This window comes from Acanthopagrus latus, chromosome 20 (genome assembly GCF_904848185.1).
Source record: "Acanthopagrus latus isolate v.2019 chromosome 20, fAcaLat1.1, whole genome shotgun sequence".
Taxonomy (NCBI): domain Eukaryota; kingdom Metazoa; phylum Chordata; class Actinopteri; order Spariformes; family Sparidae; genus Acanthopagrus; species Acanthopagrus latus.
Genome location: NC_051058.1, coordinates 16,812,215 through 16,833,272, shown reverse-complemented (window position 1 = coordinate 16,833,272; position 21,058 = coordinate 16,812,215). Strand labels below are relative to the sequence as shown.

The window sequence follows — 21,058 nt, the reverse complement described above, 5'->3', positions numbered from 1 at the left end:
AATTTGAGTTGAACCTTTTGCAAAAGAATAATATCGGCCGATCAACACATTCAATATGTTCTGTTTAATCGTACCAACAAATTAAGTGTTAGAACAAAAAGATGTGCATTAGTATTTGTGGCCGCTAATCCTTGCGTACTTTGCTTATGAGAGAAGCAGGCGAGCTGGTTCCACATGCTTCCAGTATTTCGGCCAAGCTATGCTAATGCTAATTGCCTCGTGGCTCTAGCATCACAATTAGTCATCTAGCTTGGACAAAAAAATGCAGTTCCTAAAAAATGTCAAACTATTCCTTTAGTAAAAGTATCAGCACAACATAGTAAAAATCTTTTTTCAAAAACTATATTTGAAGTCAGTAAAGTAACAGTACAGAAGTGTCAGCGGCTGCACGGCTGCTTCTACTTTCACTTCCATTTTCCACGAGTGTGAAGAAAAGCGAGGAAAAGTAAAAGATCTTTTTCTGTGCACGCAAAAGGTTTATTCCCTTTGCCGAGATAATCCATCTGCCTGACAGGCGTGGCATATCAATGTATTTATTAAACAGCACGGTGATGACTCAGGTGTGCCTTTGGCTGGTTACAATAAAAGGGCACTCTAAATTGGGCAGTGTTATCAAGAAGAAAAGAAAAAGAAACAGCTTTTTCTTGGGAACAGAACTATGAACTTCACATTACGAGGGCCACAAGTCTCAACTGCCCCTCTAAAGGCAGACCAAATAAATCTGAGGGGTCATGAGATCATCAATGGAAGAGAAAAGAGGAAAGCTTTGATAATGTATCTGTATTTTTCTCTAATCTTTTTGTGGAGCTATTGGATAAAGTGACCTCTTTGAGGCTTCGACAGTCATATAAATCTGGAAGACAAGTGAATGGAGTAAAGAAAATGTTTATCACAGCTGCTGATGTGATAATTGAGTCTTGTCAGGAAGTCTTTAGCGCTTGACTCTAAAGGGAGATTTTGTAATTGGGGGGCGTCTGCCCTGTGAGGCAGCAAGTAGAAAAAAACCCCCATGGATTCCAGAGACTGGGGACGGTGGCTGATGACTACGTCTGAGACTGGAGGGCTGATGAGATGATGAAGCTGGTGAATCTCCGCAGCCTGGACCGTGATGGGGAGGTGGAGGGGGCGCGCAATATAAGCCGTAGGAATGAATTTAAAGCAGTGAGAGCTATTATTTAAAAAGACAGCAGCAAGATGATAGGCCGACAGAGAAGGTGTGTCACTGAGCTATTGGATAGAAGTGACTGACAGATGTTAACAGCTGAAATCAACCGACAGCTCCAGATAATGAGGCAGGAAACTAGGGCATTGTGATAGTGATAGTAATAGAACTAAAGGCCAAAGCATTCTATAGAGTGGTCTCTCTGACTGAACCTTTGCAAAGGCTCCATTTACCTCACACAATGCGTGACACTTTTTTTTTTTTTTAAGACTTCTGAAACTTGACAAGGGGCCAAACTATCCATTTGTCTGTTGGGGGGACACAGGGCAAAAAAGTTGGGGAGCAACTGGTTTAAGTTTGGCAATGTGTCCTGTTTTTATAAGCCATCATGTGTCTTTTTACTTACTAACTAACTAACCTAGTAACTTGTGGCTGAATCTTATACAGTAGCTCTGCAGCTACACTGATGACTGCGGCTTAAAAAGGGTGTAATTACTGTCTTTTTAAATTAGTTTGGGACCTCAGAGCTTTTTAGGAGAATGCTGCCAGCCTGTTTTTCTGGGAAGCTCCAGGAATATTTTGTAGATGGTGGAACTTCCCCTGACCTTCCATCCGCACGGGGGTGAGGACACAATGACTGAATTTTTTAGAACTTATCCTTCAAGGCTTCTGTTAAAGTAAAGTGAGGCAAAAGATTTGAAATGTAAAGCTTTAACGGTTGACACGTCATGTTGCCTACCTTCTCGTAGTTGGTAAAACCTCCCATGACGGCTGGGTCCACGATCCCGTTTAGCAGCATGGAGAGGGGGTTGATGGGCAGGTTGGGATCATTAAGATGCCTCTGCACCATGCTGCTGATCTTCTCATTGGTCAGCTGCATCGTTTCCATGGCGTTCTCCAGCGGACTGATCTCCTCCTGTGCGGCGCAGGAGGTGAAGGTGTCATCAGATATTCTCAGCGCTCCCAGTATTTACTCTACACACATACTGTCTCTGTAATTCCAACAATCGAGCGGAAATATTTGCGCTCAGTGACGAGGGAGACGTTATTAGAGGACGGGGCTCAGAAAACACTCAACTTCACACATAAATCATGTGGGATAGAGAAGCAATGAATCATTTTTCCACCGCGCCCATACATGAACCTGTGACTGTCAGACGGAGATGGATAGTGCGTTGGTGCGCAGGAAATTTCATTTCCCATGTCAACAAAATATGATCTGAGAAATCCTGAGAAAAGGTGAAGAAAATACTCGTATATGCCGTCATTAATTTCACTTCGATGTAAGGGTGAATTCTAACTCAGCCCGTGCAGCTCCACGTGTGGGCAATCTCATTACTGTGGATGAAAAAAAAACAAAAAAAACCCAACTCCTCCTCCATCTCCCAGCTTGCTCGTAAGAATTTAGAAGAAACACAAGTGGATTGTTGGGTAAATGTCAGATTAAGACCCGGGGCCAAAAAAAATAAAGATGCTGTGCCAGAGAGACAAATCTGCAATCTGTGCCGGTATGTCTCGGGCCAGCTTGGTAAAAAGCATTGTCAGATGGACGGCTTGAGCTGGGTGAATCTCAGCCGAGTCATTAAGCTTTAAATAGAGAGTCTGACCTCGGGGACCTGGCCTCTTCCCGGCTCATCTGGAGGGCAAGCTGCTCCTGACAGTATGTTCCAACCCAGCCTGAAGGAAGAGGCCTCCGCTTTGAATTAGCGGGCGACGGAGACGAACACTTCACTTCGCGGACTCGGAGAGTTTAGTGCGAGATTAAACCTTTGTAGTGAAATGATTGTGCTGTGGATGCAGTCACCAGAAGGACCTTTGTAGAGATCATGTGATGGCGTTTTAATGGCTATTAATGCAAAGTGAGAATGCTGAAGTACAACCCAGGGCTGGTCTGAATTAAATTTTAAAGATTCAAGCTTATATGCAGGCTTTCGAATGACTGGTGTTAAATTGTCTTTAAAGATACAACCCAGCCAAACTGGAGACTTCCTCCACAGTTGTTCTGCATTGTGCCAGTGTTGATTTAGAAACTGAACGTCAACATTACGAATGAAGCTTCGGAGCTCAACGCCCTGAGTGAACCCCAATGTCTGAGGAGAGAGGAGAGAAGGTGACTCCATTTCAAGAGCTTTCACCAGCAGCACACACATGAAAGTGACTAATCAAAGCGACAAATAAGGAGTAATTGATTGCGGGATACTTACCCGGGCTAATTACGCTAAGTAGCGCATTTGTTTTGTGACAAACTAATGACACGTTAAAAGGATGAGACAGGTGTCTTAGATTTAGGTGACACGGTAACCTGCTCTCGTGCTCCAACTTTTATTACTTTAATCATTGCTCAACACGCCCTCCTCAAACAAAACACACATCTGAGCCTGAAATGGGGACACTGGACCCGGCTTTTTTAATTAATCAAAACAACAGAGCTCAAACACTGGAATTTTTATGTGGTTTCAGACGGACGGAGGGGAGATGTGCTCCGTCCGAGCGCTACAGTAAACACTACAGTCAGTTTGTCGCAGTCGGACCAGCCTCTCATCAACTGGGATTCAATACAGCAATCCAGGTAATTCTATTACAGGAAAATCAACAGTGAGTGAGTTCTGAACTCTCCTCCTGGGTTGTATTTGTGCTGTGTAGCTATTTTCAGTGGAAACGGGCTTTAAGGAGTGCTTGGTGAATCAATGCGGGCCCTCTGGCAGAGAGAGAACGTGCCCTGCCGTTAGTCTGGGGACTGGCACGCCTCGCGTCCACGCGGCTGTCTATACAGCTAAAGTGGACAAATCATATCGATTGCCTCTGAGCAAGGCTGCGGATCCTTATCTGATTAGGAGGCCTGCCGAGTGCACAGGCCCCTCATACTCACTGTGGAGACTGACTTGACTTCAAACCAGCGCAGGATGCCGGGAAGTTTGTAGGCTGTCGCGTACGTGGTCCTTTCGATCCACATGTTCTGTTGAGAGAAGTGCAAAGAGGTGAAATTAGAAAACCCTAACTGCTGCGACAAAGGAATTCAACTGACATGACAAGGCAGCGTAAACGCACAGATTTGCTGTCTTTGTGCTGAACCACACAGTAACAAGGGAATGCACAAAATGATTTTTTTTTTAAGCCAATACCAAGAACTGTCAATCACCTGTTCTCATGCCCAGTACTGTTGAGATAACAAATAATTTTACATTCTCATATTCAAAGCTGTTTTGTATGCACACCTCAAGGTAAGAAAGGCTAAGATGTAGCGAGCAAAGGTGGATGATTTGATATTAGCTAGTCTCCTTCTTCTTGGTGGATTGCTAACCAACTGCAAAGGTTGCCAAATTGTTAAATCAAAGCCTGCTGAAGGTGAGCTGGCAGGAAGGAGATGTCCTAACTTTAATAAGATGGAGTCTCCCCTCCAAGTCATCACAAAGCTCAAATAATGACTAGAAATCTTAGGACGAAAATCATACAGCACAGGAGATGAGGTCCCTTGCAACAGGGTTTCAAGATATATCCTTATTTATTAGTGTGGAGGGAAAAAAAAAAAACAAAAAACATCTGAGCAATTAAAGTAACAACAATCTGATTTAGAGCGTACTTACAACTCACGCTGGAGCGACTGGAAATTACAAAAGTGTGTGTATACACAACATGTTTAATGCTTTTGACAGATACAGTATGTTTAGCAATGCATATCCATCGTCGCCCTGTCAGGTTGGAGGGAGGAATCAGTCTGTCACATTACTGAGTGAGTCTGAGACGAGTTAAATACATCAACCTGCTCTGCTGCAGTGATGCCACAGTAAACACAGATAGGAAATCGTGTTTAAGTTGTTGCCCTTGTCATTTGAAATGTGGACAAAACATTATTCATGAGAAAACATACAGTTAGATGGTAATAGTTGCACTGGGCATCAGATCTGGATCAATGTCAACAATCTTCTGGTGGGCACCTTAAAGCTGAACTAAAATCCTCTGTATCCCTCTTCGGTGGTTTAAAATCTTCTGCCTATGTAAATGAGAGCTCTATTTGGAACCATGGAACTGATTTCCTCAACTGGCAAAATAAAAAAAAAAAAAAAGAAAAGAAAAAAAGAAATATGCGTAGAACATAAACCTTGAACAATAATCCAGCAGAATCCCATAATAAATTACAAAACAGCGACGACGCTACTGAGACAAACAAGAAGAAACCTGATCAAAACGAGATGAAAATGAAAAAGCTTTTCTCTGCTTCACTCCATCTGCCGAATCTCAGCATCAGAAGAGGACTAACAAACAAATCGGATCATTATTCTGCCTGTTGTAATCTACCCTCGTTGTTACATTATCTTGCAAATGAGCAATTTTTTGCACGGTTAGTGGAGCTGAATCATTTGTTGCAAGAGAAAAGAAATCCTTGTTATCTAAAAAAACGTTCACCATTCCCCGCTATCGTACAACTCAGAAACTTTCCCAAAGCAAGGTTGCGAGTAACGCTTTCTAAAACCTGCTGTTGGACCCTTTAAAGTGCAAACATACATGCCAATGTAGAAGCTCAAATGTTCTTTATCATAGTTCAATACTATGCAGTGCACTATTTTCAAGAGCATGAAAATTAAAGGGGCACTATGTAATTCTGGAGAAGAAATTCACACTCAGAACTTTCAGAATTTCCATAACTCCATGACTAACATAACATTTCCATAAAGTCCCCAGAACATTGTTTGAAGCTAAGAAGATGGCAGGGTCCGCCACATACTGTATAAAGACAGTTAAACAGTATGGAATTGTGCTGCCCTTTAAGGTGTTTATCTAGTCATGAAAACAACAAGAGTTTGTTACTTTAGTTTGTTGAGGCAAAAAAAAAAAAAAAAAATCAGTCACTGAGGATCTCTCTTTCCCCCAAAACCACACACTGCTCCTTTAAAATGCTCACCGGGGAATAGGAGGGAAAAAAGAGTAATTACCGCAAACTCGTTGTCGGGGTCCTTCTCTCCCTTCCTCACCGGCTTGGAATACTGGAATTTATGGACTTCATTGACAGTGTAGAAGCTGCGGAGGAAAGAAAATCAGCACCTGAGTAAATTAAAAGTGTTCTGGGCGGCCTGCAGCTTGATCCAGAGGTTGATTGCTTTGCTTCAGGTCAAACACAGGACAGCCCCACCTCCAGGCTGTGGCATTTAGCATGTTGGTTTTGACTCGCTGCCTGCGGCCGGGCCTCATCTACACAGTGAATAAATTAATCACTGGGTCACGTGCGTCACATGCATGTAGAGAAGCTGCGGCATTCGTTACTAGCAGAGATGAACATTGTCAAATCGGGTTAATAAACTGTTCATACCAGGAAAACGATGGTGTTACACGGTGGCTGTTGGAGCAGCTGTCTGGCCACATAGATGATCTTTTTCACATCTTTCAAGCTCTCTCTTCTTGCAGACAGAAAATCCTTTTCACTCTCTCCGAGGGAATTTCAACACAGATCTATTATCCTCATACAGCATATTGCACTTCCCATTCCTAAACCAACGCCATATGGTTCCAAGAGCATGCTTTGCCTTTATTAGCAAACAATTATGAATAAAATATGAAAGGAAACTGCGCTGCTCCAAAACCGCTGCTCTTTCATGTCTGTCACAGCAAGAGTGTGTGTGTGTGTGTGTGTGCGCGTGTGTGTGTGTGTGCATGTGTGTGTGTGTGTGTGTGTGTGTGTCAAATGGGGCGCTGCAACTTTTGAATTGTTTCACCTAAGGGACCGTTAATGTTTCGCTCATGAATGGACCGCTTTTATGACACAAGGCCCAGTCCACACATACACAGACATTTTGGAAACGGGGGTTTTGAAATGAAAACGATCTCTGTTGGGGAGAGCATTTTAGCACAGTTTCAAAAATATTCTCTGTCTGTACTAACACACCTGTGGACTCTATGCGCCAACAAACGTACGCCGGGCATGCATGTGGCTCAGCGGTAGAGCCAGTGCCTTGTGATCAGAAGGTCACTGGTTTGATTCCCCTGGTCTGCACCTTGCATGGCAGCCACCATCATCCGTGTATGTATGAACGCTTTGGAGAAAAGTGTCTGCTAAATGCCCTAAAAGTAAAACAGGAAGCAGATTGTATATTCTGGTGGTTGCTTGGTTACAGAAAATAGTATAAATAATTTTTACTTTGACTGAGCTTTCAACATTTAAAGGTCGATTTAGTTTCTGATTTTTATTTGGCTCTGCATCTAACTGTACTCACTCGCAGGTATCAGCTCCTAAATATACCAGATTTTTTTTCATCAGGGTCCACATTCCCTGAGAAATCTGACAATAAGATGTCCTCTGTCCTTTAAAATGTCCCAGATCCGTCCTTTTATCCACATCTGCACCAAAAGTTATCATGTTTTGGTTCGTGGAGTCTGTACAGTAGCTTTTTGTGTAATACTGCTGACAAACCAAGCGAACCAACAAACGGATCACCTCTTGGTAGAGGTAATAGGATTCATTTCATAAATGTTCATGGCAAGTTCACATTTGCCAATAAACACTGATGAAAGGTTCCTGAAAATCTTTTATTCCAAAAGGCCAGATTCCAGCAGTCTGACCGACAACGCTGTGTACGTCGTCCCAAAATGCATAAAAAAAGGTATATTTTAACACATACCCACGTACCTGTGAACAGTCTTCAAATTTCACAGATACATTGGGCTCAGGTCATTCACACTATCAGACAATCACATGTGCTTGGTCACAAAGCGGTGTTTAACGAACATGATGAGACCTATTCTCAAATTAGCTGAGAAAACGAGGCATTAACCCCCCAAAAAACCTGCCTTTGAGCTTGTGATCTAATAAACAGATTAATAAAGCAGCTTTGAATCAGCCGCGTTACCCCAATTAAGCCTTTTACATGTCATTAGCTCGCAGGCGGGTGACGATGCGGTGGCACGATCTGGACAAAGCAAGGTCAGAGGAAGGGGTGTGTGCGTGCCGCCCGCTGCTCGTGACCCCTCTGGCTCAAACAGCTCAGTCTCATTGCTATGCACTGTTGATCTTCTGCACGGAATGAGGGAACAAATGAGGGGAAGGGACAGAGAGAGACACACACAGAGCAAACCTGGGGAAAAAAATAGCAAGAACTGGAGATAGAAACAGAGAGGACAGAGTTGGCAGGAGAAGAGAGACGGACAGACAGTTGGTGCAGAACACTCCTCAAACCCTCTCCAAACACGGCTGTCTAATCTAGGCTATTAACAGAGTTGCATATTCCAATCAGACACAGTTTGCAAACAAGCAAACAGGCTGCTGCTGCTGCTGAGGGGATGTGACCACTGGTGCAAACTTGCGATAAGATCAGGTATATGCAGGTATATTTGCCTAAAGGTTTTTCCAAGTAAACGTCTTCTTTTAATTACGTCCACTGATGCGGCGGGTGGCATATCAAAGTGAATTTGCACAGCCGAGTGACGCGGCGGCGTGATGGCGGGCGTACAGATCAGGCAAACATGTGGGGCTCCCGCTTGTTTGCCGCGGCCCCTACAGGCAACACAATGGTATTAATGATGTCAGAGAAACAATGTTGTACTTGGCACGGCGGCTAATACCAGATGGCTGGTGCTAGTTTAATATCCACGAGAACAACAAGAAGGTCAACCGCCGTTTGTTCTGCACAGACACACATTTACATCAAGGTTTAATCCACCCCGGCGGTCCTCGACGTGACACACTCTTACTGAAGAAAAGGTAATGGACTTTTTGCATGTCTCCAAAGTGTTCTTGAGTGACTGGAGGGAGAAAACTGGGCACCCTGGATTGAAATGCATCCTGTGTGACTTTGGTAACACACTCTGTAGCTGTGAAGAAATGAGTGCAGGTGGAGCGGGGGATATCCGTCTTACCTCAATATTTGTTCAGAGACGGGTTTGTTCTGGAACTTGGCAGGAAGGTCTAGGATGGGTTTCACCGTGAAACACTGGATGTCTTCAGTGGGAACGTCAAGGAAACAAATGAAACTGTTGAACTCAAACAAATCAAATACAAATCATTTGGAACCGTTTATAATGTAGCATTGTTGTTGAATTCACATTAAATGAAAGAAAATTGAAAACACAAACTCTGTTTCACCAAATTCTATTACCAAGACAAATGATTGTAAGCAAACAATTCAAAAGACTTTTGACTGGGGTGGTCCAGGGCTAGCAGGTTAGCATGCTTCAGTCAATGTATCTGCACTCAACACAGGTGTCAAATAAATTCAAATAAATTCTTACATCTTTCACCTTTAATACCCCTTAAAAATATCTCTCAGCCCTACAGGTCACTTTGTGGAGCTGGGAACCTTCTAACTCTACTCCCATAACTTAACCAAAGTGAGAGAAACTATTAAAAACAACAAAACAACACCAACCTGAATGAAATTAATTCCCTCATACAAAAATCATTAAAATCATCTTCAGCCACACTCTAAAAATGAATCAATGGTTTGAGGATACATTGTCCAGAGGAAGACTTTGTGTCCTCGCTGGGCGGCGTAGTCGTCTTCATCTTCTCTGCGTTGGGAAACTGCGTGAGAAGACGCGCTTCGAAATCCTCCCTGCGCTCATACTCCTTCCCACGGTAGATGAACATTTTATTCTGCAGGATGATAAAGAAAACAGTGACGTGATGATGCAGGCAGGTGCAGATTTACACACATTATGTGGACATAAGGGACACGGTTTCCATTTTATGAATAAAACAAAACTGTACTGTTAGGAGAAAGTTACATGGATGAGGGCGGCTTTGATTTGTAAATCCACTTGGTCTGGTGCTGTGACTGGGTTAAAAGACATTATCATAATCTCCATATTAAAAACATGGAAATGAAGGTGACAGAAAGTTCTTGGCACCAAATCAGTGATGAGTCAATCCCCGCTGAGTTCAGAGTGGGCTTGCCTCAGCAGGACTTCTGTTTTAGCCAAATGGCAGACTGCAAAATGGCCAAGACCACTTTGCTGGGGGTCTCTCTTACAAAAGGCGATGAAAGTTTCATTCAAACGACTTGAAATGGTCCACCTGTTAGGATGAGGATGGACACTCCTCTGCCTCCGCACATCTTACACTGATCAGACTTTAAAGACATCAGATCGCTGTACTGTTCATGTCACACAACTTTCTCTCCTGTAATCACGAATCTTGAATTCAGTGAGAAGGTCCCACATTTCAAAATCTTTTACCGGGTTAATCCCAGAGGAGTCTGTCTGATCTCTAAGATAAATATGTGATGGAATCACGCGAGAAGTAGAGAAGAAGGAAGAAAAAGACGAAAATACCGCAGAAAGAAATGATTGGGATATATAGGCAGCAATCTATTCTGCAGAGAGAGCTGGAGGTAAATAAATGTTGTTGCAAAGAAAGCAGATACCTGTATGATTGTATTTTGGTTTAGCAATGACAAGGATAAATACTGAAAATCTTTTCTGAAATAAACTTTATTATTGTGCCCCCTCCATGAAAACAGATGTCTGATAAGACTAGGTTCAGAGCTGCTGCCGATAACAGCAGCGGATCGTCTGCTCTCGGTGAAGCTTGTTTCACGGCTCCCTGATACAACCAGATACTGAGCCTGCTTGATATCGTTAGGGTTTCTGCGAAGGCAGCTCTCGACGAGCTCTCGAATCGGGTCTTTGAACAGTTCACACACTGCGATCATCGCTCGCAGACGCATTGCGGATTTGCCTCTGATCTTTGGCTTTTGTCAGCCATCTCCAATAACCGTTGGCAAGTGGAATAAGGGCTACAATCCTGCCTGAAACTCTGCATTAGCGGCTTGATCTCTTCTGGAAACCATCAGTTTGCCCTCATTGTATGAATTACCAGCTCCATTCATTAGCTTAATGTGCACATCAGACTATAAGCACAGCTTGAATGTCAGCATCTTATTGGGAGAATAGCTGGGCCATTTTTTGCAATGCCTAATTTCTTCCATCCACCATCACTGCACAACCGCTCACACACAGCACGCCTCACACTCACGCACAGCGCACATCTCAATACCCCAATTAATTAAAGAAACTGCAGCCATGAAATATGCCTGGGGCCATTTTCAAATTTGCTTTGACAGATAAGTTGACAAAAGCACATTGATTTCCAGTGTCATCCCTCCCAACGGCAGGAGAATCCACTAAATCTGCCCGACAATACACCGCTGCAATTTTCTGACGGTGAACAACTGCGAGATTTGCTTCACATATTTTCTCTAAATCATTCTAATCCGACTGAGGACGTTTAATCTTTTTCCATCTCTGCACGCTGTATATGCCTATTCATAAGAGGACAGCCCCCATTATGTCTTTGAGCATTCTGGTCGTGTATACAGTAATCTCAATGCCACGATTCTCATTTTCATTGCTCTCAAACCTGCAAAGAAAATCATTGTCATTGAGACAATACCTCATGCTAAAATGGTCTTTTCTCTCTTGGCTGGAGAGGTAAAAAGACAATTTCATGCCGCGACGAGAAAGCCGCAACAGTTCATATTGGTGCAATTTTATCACCTTCAAATGAAACACAGATGGTCAGGCTTTTAGCTCCACTGACATGCTTGTCACAAAAAACTGGAAGATCTGTAACATATGGGGGAACGGGCAACAGGAAAACCAATGAGATATCAATGTGTCACCCTCTTGGCAGAGTTAGTTTCCCAGAGAGACTGTAAACTGCAAAATCAGATAAGAGACTGATAAAAAAAGGTCATATTGTTTTATTCCCAAAACAACAAAAAAAAAAGCAAAACGTTATGTGAAGAGAATGCACAGAGTGCTCCTAAAAATGTATGAGCGAGGGAACGTTCCTCCGTCTCCCAGAGTGTGCTCAGGGCTCTGTCTGAGGAACATTTGGAATGATGGAGCACGACAGCTCATCTCCGTGTCTCAGAACATGGCCTGTTAGGATACATATTTCAAAATGAACTTACACACACCCTCAACGGCTCTTTAAGATGAGCGTTCACAGGAAACTCAGTACACGGTTTAGGTAAAATTTAGGACTGATAGGAGGAGAAGGGAGGGGAGGAACAAATACGCCGTCTGGATGTAAAGTGAGCAAAACAACTGTAGAGGAAATAATGCCTCTGATGTGTTTAAGAACTGAAAGAGACTAAAATTTCCTTACAGATATAAAAGCTTCAAAGCTTCTTGACAAGGTTTTGTGACTTTCACAGATGAAATAATGACTTAAGATACATATTCTGTGACTTTAATGGTCAATACCAAACAAGGATTTTCATAAAAAAGTACACGACTGAGAGTGGATCAATGGTTTAGTTGCACCTGCAGATATAAACAAATATCGCGATCTAGAGCTCCTCACAATTAGCAAGCACCCTAGCATCTAACCACATTAACAACTAATAAATCATAAGCAGCTGAATTAAGCACTCTTGCATAGAATCGATCCTTGTGGGGGGGTGGGCCCAAAATGCCTTTATCTGAGTATTGATTTTCTCATATAATTGACTTTTCCCTGAGGACACTGTGATGCTGCAACACAAACAGCAAACACGGGGTGGGAAACAAAAACCCCTCCGAACTATATTTATCTTATTAAGTCGCTGGACTAGAATGCTTCCCCTCTGTACTCACGCAGGAAATCTTTCAACATATTTATGAAATATGTCGAGAGGGGGGACGAAATCAGAGGCGTTAAAGCAGGACAATGTAAAAGTTGAGATGACTCACTGTCAGGAGAAAAGCACTTTTGCATGTGTTCGGCTGTATTTATCCGACAACACTTAAAGGTCCAGTGCGTGGGGTCTGGTGGCATCTAGCAGTGAGGTTGCAAATGTCAAAATTGCGTAGTGTCTCTTCTAAGGTAACAAAAAAGACTAATTCTTAATTTCAGGCGATAACACACTGATGAAAATAAACTGTGAATATCATATTCCATTTCTGCCCACTGATCATCCTAAATCCTCTAAAATCATACAAACTGCACCTTTAATTATCTCATAAACAGGAAAATATTTAGGTAAAACTGGGCAATAATATAGGCTTATATTTTATTGGCCTGAATATTCAAAACCAGCGTGTATGCTACCTTTAATCTCATGAAGCTTAAAAAAGACACAATTTTAAAAAGACAAAACAACAAATGAGTAAATTAGAGCAGCTACAAGAAACTTTCTGTCTTCTGTGTACAAAGGCGGTTTCCACAATCCCGTGTCGTAAAGATCTTGATCTGGCAAGTTTGCGCATTTGTTTTGAAAGCAAGTGAAACTGAAACGCGACACATCTTTATTAAATGTTGCTCCTTTAAACCCAGGTGTTTGCAGGTGCATAGAGATTAAGTACTGTATCTACTGTATCTATCTGTGGCTGTGTAAGATTAATAACAGCAATAAGGTGATGGTAAACCAAATTAAACTCAATTTTAAACCTACAGCTACCTTCACTGTAAAGTTCTAATTATCCGACCTGGTGGGGAGCCAAGATAACGATATAGAAATAGCCCATATAGAACTCTTCTTGCTGATGGTCTTGTTTGATCATGTAGGTCATAAAGAGGCGTCAATATTGACCTGAGAATGTTTCATAACCACTTTTAAACTTCCTGTAGTACATTTAAGTGCAGACTGTTACTGATAAAGCCAACCTTGCATTCACTTGCCCTAGGTATTTCATGAAAGGTCAAACTGCCTCCAAACGAATAAAAAGGAGAGTAAAAGACAGAACTCGATGCTGTCCTCAAAGGCTGTTTAAATAGCCATTTAGATTAGGCTAGTGCAGCTTGCTCTGTCTGTGATGGAGTTTCTGCCCTGCCAGATGAAAGAGGTTAGGAGGGGCAGACAGAGATCAGAGAGACCCTTGTGAACTGGCTGTTCCTCATAATAGAGCTAAAATGGTAAGATCAGGGATCACTGTTCTTGAAACTGGACTTTCACATCATCAACTTCTTCAGTAAGGACATTTAGGCCAGTTACAGTGTTGCCTGTGTGATAAAAAATGGCTTTAATTTGTCCTCGACAGGTAAAGCAACACCTTCAGCAGCCTCTCAGATGACAGCCTGAAAACAGCTGTAATGAGGAAAGTATTAAAGGCAAACAAATTGCCCTTCATCAGCACTGTTCACTCCCTTCAGATGGACAACTTCCTGCTTCAGCTTAATTTTCTGTTCAAATAAAAGCTGATGTGTGGACAGAAGAGGACACCCTTCACAGGCAGAGAGCACCTCAGACACAAAATAAGGCCGGTGAGGAGATATCAAATGGCTGTTAAACACATACTGAATTTGCGATGGGCTGTGATCAGATTGGCCCGAGGCCAGCCAGGACATTTAGAGGGGAAGTACAGATCAGTCCAGGTTTGGCAGTCCAAGAATATCTGGTGTTGATTCAGTTTCATCCAGTGTTCATGATGGGCAATGGCCAACTAATGGTGGTTATCACGTAGAAAAGTGTAAATCTCCTGTGACATTACCCATTTGGATTTCTACATTTTTTCACGCCTGAATGTTTTGAGACTATAATCCATGACTCAGCAGCCAGTATTAAGCATTCACAATGTGACCATATCACCTTCTTTCACTCTATTGGTAGCACTGTGTCCTTGTGCTCACTGTGTGGGGACAAAAAGGTGTTTGTTGGAAGTTAAAGGCAGTGTTAAAGGTGTGATCAGCCTTCGGATATGAATAGTTTTTTTGGGGGGGGGGGTGGGATGTTTTCAGGAGAGACCAACAACCCAGCAAACAGAGTGACTGATACAGTAGCAGCTACATATAAACAGACTGAAGACAATTGGAAAGGAGGGTTGTTAAAGGAGCTGTGGGAGGTGGACCATGAATGAGAGAGGAGAAGGCCAGTGAGAGAGATGGAGATCGCGCTTAATTCACAACTCTCTGCCTTTTTCTGAGACCCACTTTCCCACACTGACAGGCCTCTATCCAGCACATTATTCTGGGTACACTCTATAACCCACACAGGGAACAGCTGCTATGATTCACAGTTTGTTTCCTGCCAGTGAGTGACTAAGTAAGTGAAAGACAGACCAGGTGGGACGTTGGAACAAGCGAGTCCCGCCAGAACAACCAAAACCGGTGGGAGTGAGGCGTGTGAGCACATATGTATTGACGGCTGAGGGCTGAGAGCTAAGCGAGCGCTTGGAAACATATTGATCATCTGTTTTGACATGTGGCTCGTCCATGCTGTGTTGCGTGGGATGCGTGTTGATGCGAGTACTCACGCGTAGGAAGGAGGGGAACCCCATGCCGTAATATCCCACGGCAAAGTAGTCTGGTTTGGGCCGGATGACCTTCACTATGTTCTCGTAGAACTGGGCTTGCTTCCGCTGTTTGGAGACATTTACACAAACACATTTTCTTTTGTATGATCCTCATTGGTTATCTTATTTGCAACATGTTTTGTGTTATCTTTTTATGCTAATGCCGTTTATCAGGGCCAGAACATAAAAGTGTTTTTTAATCTCTCCCGTTTACAGGTCCCATATCGCAGAAACTGATAATGCCATGTCTTTTTTTTTTTTTCTTTCTTTCAGAAAGCCGGTTCAGGAGCTTTATAAATACTGTGAAAGTATCAAAACGTTGAAACCATGGAAAAATACATTTATAAATCATGCCTACAAACAAGAGAAGGTTGGGATGCCACAACTATACAGTCAGCACCATGTGAAAATACAGTGGACGTTGCCTGCTCGGGCCTGTGAGAGCCCACCAATCAGAGCAGACTGTGGAGGGGAGAGGGGCCTTAAAGAGACAGGCGCTACATAGAGGCAATTGACATTTTTGATAGACACCCAAAATAAAAGCATCAGTCTAAAAATGAGAAAATATGGGACCTTTAAACAAATAAAATAAGTACACTTCAGTCTAGTAGTAATAGTTAATATGCTGAAAAGTCTCAATTTGTGACATTAAAGTTAAGCACAAAGACATCATTACTCACCAAAGATGCGCTAAGCTGCTCAAAGTCAAACATTTCATTCTCGTACTGTTCTGCCAGTTCCTTCCCCAGAATGATGGCCTCCTCCCACATCTATTGGGACAAAAAAAACAGAGACAATTAGTGAAGTCATGTATTTTCAAGATCCTAGTTGAGATGAAGCATTCCTTTGTCAGTCACACAAATGATCTCCCTGGCGATGATATTCAATAACAGACTTTTTCTAAATAAATAAATGAGAGTTCTTCTTGTTATATCAGTATTTGTTTGTTTTATTCCTCAGTCTAAAACACTAGAACCTAAGATGTGTCCTCCTGGAGAAACAAATTCATCGTAGTGATGCATCCCCCCTGAGACTGATCCAATGCAGTGGAGTTGGTGTCACACAGACAGGAGCCACTTGAACATGCTGAAAACATAAGTGGCTTCCTGACAAACTAGATTGGGCTGAATTGATCTGGGCCAGGCTGGATGAGGACCAAGTCCAGAGTGCTACTCAGATCAGCTTGCCCTCAGTAAGAGCGGTGCTGGCAACACCATCTGGGACTGCTTTCTGGATGACTTCGATGGCCCTCTTAGATAGTGTCCTCAGTTGATACCCTCCTCTGTGGAGTGTTGATGTGTTCTCACAGCCACTGTAACACTTCCTGATCACTCTGTTGTGTTTGTGTGCGCATGTTAAGCCAAGGCTATTTCAATTTGTCGTCTCCCTGGCCGTATCCTACTGAGTGACAGTTGGCTGGAGAACCAAGAGCGGCGGCTTCACCCCCAACACTGATGACACATGGACAGCCATGGGACATCATCTCTGAGAAGCTCTGGCTTCAGTCCTGCAGACCCTTTCCAGGATTAGCTTGTAGGCAAAAAAATTACATTTTCCAGCATAGCACAGTAACCAGGTTCTACGCAACTGGAACATTTTTTTCTCGGAATGGGAGGCACATATGAGCCTGCTCTTCACGTCACAATGGGCTGGAATCATTCGGAGATAGCATTCAAGTATGTCACTGAAGTGGTGTAAAAGGAGAAGAAAAAGGATGGTGGGGGAGCGCCAAATAAGGTTTTGTGGGAAGTAGGAGGAAAACACAAAGGAGCCACATTAATGCTTGTGTGGTCTGATATGTGCCATCGTCCATAAGAGCCTCAGCTAAATGAAGAGGATTACAAACAATCCGCGTTCTGCAGAAATATAAAACTAACATTCCTTTCCAAGAACTGCCAAAGGAGGTATTTAACAGAAGACAGCCTCTAAAAATAGCACTCAGAGTCCAGGATTTATCACGATTATGACCAATCTCCCACGTGTGCGTGCCAGAACGTGTGCATGCGTGTCTCTTACCTTGCCCTTGTCGAAGTAATTGATAATCTGCTGGTAGAGCTGGTCCTTCAGCTGTCCTTGAGTGGTTGCCTGGTAGCCGTCTCTTTGGGTCAGGTGGGCCGCACACGGCTCGTCTGACCACTGCAGGAGGAGACGTTGGCATTGGGGGGGGTCAACGATGTCCAATACAGTGCAGAACGAAAGGGGGAACAGGTGACACGAAATCAATCACTGAGTTATAGCCAATGCAAATGGGGCGAGATTGATGTGTAATTCTTTTTAAAGCTGCCCTGCACTCTGACAGGGCAAGATGGAAACTGGAGACATGGGCAATGAAACAGGCGTCGATACATATTGAATGGGTTCAGAGAGAGCGTCAGTGCAATGTGTAGCTTGCTGGCTAATGCTGCATTCAGGTTAATGTATTCAGGCAGACGGCAGTAGGCAGGTAGACAACGTGCTGGCCGGACAGACACATTTCTGCAGTGATGTACTGTTGACAAAGTTAGTTCACTTTTTTTTTTTTTTTAATCACTGGTGATGGTTTGAGAAGGCGTTGCCGGGTCATTTTACTGCTGTATATTATTGCTGCCAGACAGGTTTGCAAGTTAATTGATTTTATCACACTTGATTATGTGCACAACATCTGAGTCCAAGACAAATTTCCCTAAGGGGACAATAAAGCGTATTGTATTGTATCATTTATTTATTGTTGTTATTACCCTATTTGCATCAGTCTAACCCATATAAATGTGAATTCAGGGCATTGCTGTAAAAGAGTAAAAGCTGTAAAAATGGTTGGTGATGATGCTTATGTTATATTTTGGTAATTCACGCAGCTAGAAAATGCAGCTTTGTATCACAAATTCAAAATTACTGTTAAATTTCCCCTAAACCCCAAATTCCATCCAAAACCTAAGGGCATTCCTTCAGCCATTTGCTTCCAACTGAAAAAAAAACACAATTATTAACCTCCCATTGTTCAGATCACTAGAGGTGCACCAATTAATCGGCCAATGACCAGAATCATTCGACTAACAGCCTGATCGGCCACGACCAATGACACCATTTACACAAACACATTTTTCACACACAGAACATCTACTGAAGAAAAGTTACAAAAATATGTGTGTATAATGTCAATTTCAGTATTTAGTCAGAAAGACAGAAAATCGGGATCAATAGGTGGAATAAAAAAAAAAGGAAATGAGAGAATCAGCCTAGAAAACTGCAATATGTGCCTCTCTACAGATCATCAACGTCTTCTCCTTGTGTGAGGCACATAAGTAAATTCTGGTTGTTAATTTCATTGTGAGGGACGGCGAAAGTGAATACATTTGGCTCTCGTCCACTAAAATGATATCCAGTTTGCCATCTTCAGTCTGCCTGAATTTATGTGAAGGCAGCATAATGATTTCTCTTACAGCACAAGCACCTAAAATGTCCTGTAGAGTTAGCCCACTGGAAGCCGGCCTGCTGAAGTGGAGACTTGGGGAAGGAGAGTGAAGCATCACTTATGTTCGTGTTAACAAAAAAACATCAGATACAATTGAGTCACGCAGCTGTGAAATCTTACTCACTACAAATTCTGCTTGATTTTTTTTTTTTTTTTTAATACAATGGTAGTAAAAGGGAGAAAAGAAACTGTGACGGCATCTTTTTATGCTGGCTGTGTGCTCCATCATGCCTCTTCAACACCCAGTATGCAAGAGACCTCTGATCTGCAAGAGCAGCTCAGCTAACAGGGAGATGGACAATCTGATTAGCTTCTGTGTCGCAAGAGCAGAATCCTGTAAAGTCTGATTTGTTACCAGACCGTTTTAATTTGGGATTCTACTGGGTAACCTCAAGAGTTATGATCTCTGTGAAAACCAACCAAGTTTTTTCAGTGAGGGCCACATGTGAATAGCGAAGCCAAAGGATTTGCATAAAAACACTGGAAAGGGCTGAAAAAAAAAAAAAATTTGCTCTGCACTCTGTTGTGGCGTGAGGACGGGTGCTGGGGGGGCTTTGGATCGGGTTATTGATTCATTTACAGCTGGACTGCAGCATTTAAAAGGGAAAAAAGGGGCTCAGTTTATTCATGGCTGGTCTTTGGCCCTGCATCGACTGAACTTAAGTGCTGATACATCTCTGACAACACACAAAGACCTGTGTATTCATCAACCATTATTATACAGCTGCAGGTACTTTACCGGAAGACTAATTATTACTACAGGAGCCAGTTTTCTCTAACTGCTGGTGGATGCAGAATTAAGTATCCATCATTCATCCTCATTCAATCTTGTTTACACGTGCCTGTGTGCGAGCACAGGAGGAGGGCAGGGACTTCAAAGATTACATTGGAGAGCTGATTGGTGAAGAAAAGTATCCAGATTCCGGTGGAACAAAATTAACCAATTTCCACAGTATAATGGTGAAGTCCTCTCTCAAGGTATTGCCCAGGAATGCCACAGCTGCTGGGAGATGAGCAGAATTAAAAATAATAACAACACAAACAACTCCTGCAAATGCTACAGTGACTGCTCAGCGAAGAAAATGTGATTCAGTCACAGTCTGCTCTCCCCTGTCGGGGCCTGTACAAAGGCTGTGGCAGCCAGCTATTTATGCGAATACAGATGAGACGTGGGGCACAACCATTTTGGATAAAACGCAGAGGAGGAACATCCCCCAAATTCAGGGCAGAGCAAAACCCCGACTGGGAATAGACACCGCAGCTTTTTGTTTTGAGGAGCTCGGCGTGTGGATGTGGTATATTTTTGGGCGAGGATACAAACTTTCGAAAAGCCTGGAGCGGGCCCTCACTGACAAAAATGTGTGACGTTAAAGAGAAATGAGAGTTATATGAGTTATATTTGCACTGAGGGTGTGACAGAAACATGCCCCGTTTCCGTCTCGAACCACAGCTGCTGAGACATGTGATTTTCAGCAGACGGTTATCTGTTACCAGCTTCACAAAGATGACAGTACAAAAAGTACACCGTTATCTTGAAGCACCTCAGGTGGCTGTTGCTGCTTTTTCCCTCTGCTTTGAACTAGCTTTTTTTTTTTCAGGAGAGATCAGATACTAGCCGTGATTTGCATCGACTACGCAAGGTGAAAAAGACCCTGCTCAGCAATTCTGCCCCTCTTAGCAGCCATCTCATGCCGTGGTGGGATTAAAGGGATGTGGCCCTATCTTTCTAAGTCCTGTAAACGCTGCTTAATGCCTGAGGTTAAAAGCCATCTACCTGACAGTAGCTAAACAGTGTATTTGGTTTGTGTGATCTTTGCTGTTTGATTTCCTTTTAGAGAGTTAACTGTGGGATTTATTTGCTGTTTGCATTGTGTTTGTGTACCTTGAGCAGTTTGGCGTGCAGCAGCAGAGTGTAGGCAGCCTCGGTGTAGTTGTCGCACTCTTTGTGGAGGTCACACAGCTTGTACAGGTACCTGGCAGGAAACAGCAAATGATTTATGGGTTATGTCTGAGCGGGGCCTCTCACACTTCCACAGACAGCAAGTTAACTCCGCTAGACTGATGCGCCTTGACAACCTCTTTCAGCCCAAATAACGCTTGACGGACAGATGGAAGATTCTGATTGGTGCGACTGCGGAAATAGAAAGTTATAATTTATTTTTGATCTCTGGAGACACAGAGCTGGGAGGAAGGAAGCCAAAATGTATAGAATTTAGTCCTTGGCGGGTAAAAATACAGCTTAA

The 21,058-nt window shown here is 42.9% G+C and overlaps 1 protein-coding gene across 1 annotated transcript in view; it reads right to left on the bottom strand.

The window, feature by feature from the left end:
* dock1 (dedicator of cytokinesis 1) overlaps window positions 1-21,058 on the bottom strand; it is a 200,750-nt gene that overhangs the window by 17,557 nt on the left and 162,135 nt on the right. Inside the window, exons 37-45 of the mRNA XM_037081415.1 lie at window positions 20,698-20,788; window positions 17,381-17,500; window positions 16,045-16,134; window positions 15,326-15,430; window positions 9,602-9,743; window positions 9,008-9,089; window positions 6,094-6,178; window positions 4,032-4,118; window positions 1,902-2,078 (exon numbers count right to left, since the gene is read on the bottom strand). Coding sequence (XP_036937310.1) covers window positions 1,902-2,078; window positions 4,032-4,118; window positions 6,094-6,178; window positions 9,008-9,089; window positions 9,602-9,743; window positions 15,326-15,430; window positions 16,045-16,134; window positions 17,381-17,500; window positions 20,698-20,788 — 979 coding nt within the window. The remainder of the gene's footprint in view (window positions 1-1,901; window positions 2,079-4,031; window positions 4,119-6,093; window positions 6,179-9,007; window positions 9,090-9,601; window positions 9,744-15,325; window positions 15,431-16,044; window positions 16,135-17,380; window positions 17,501-20,697; window positions 20,789-21,058) is intronic.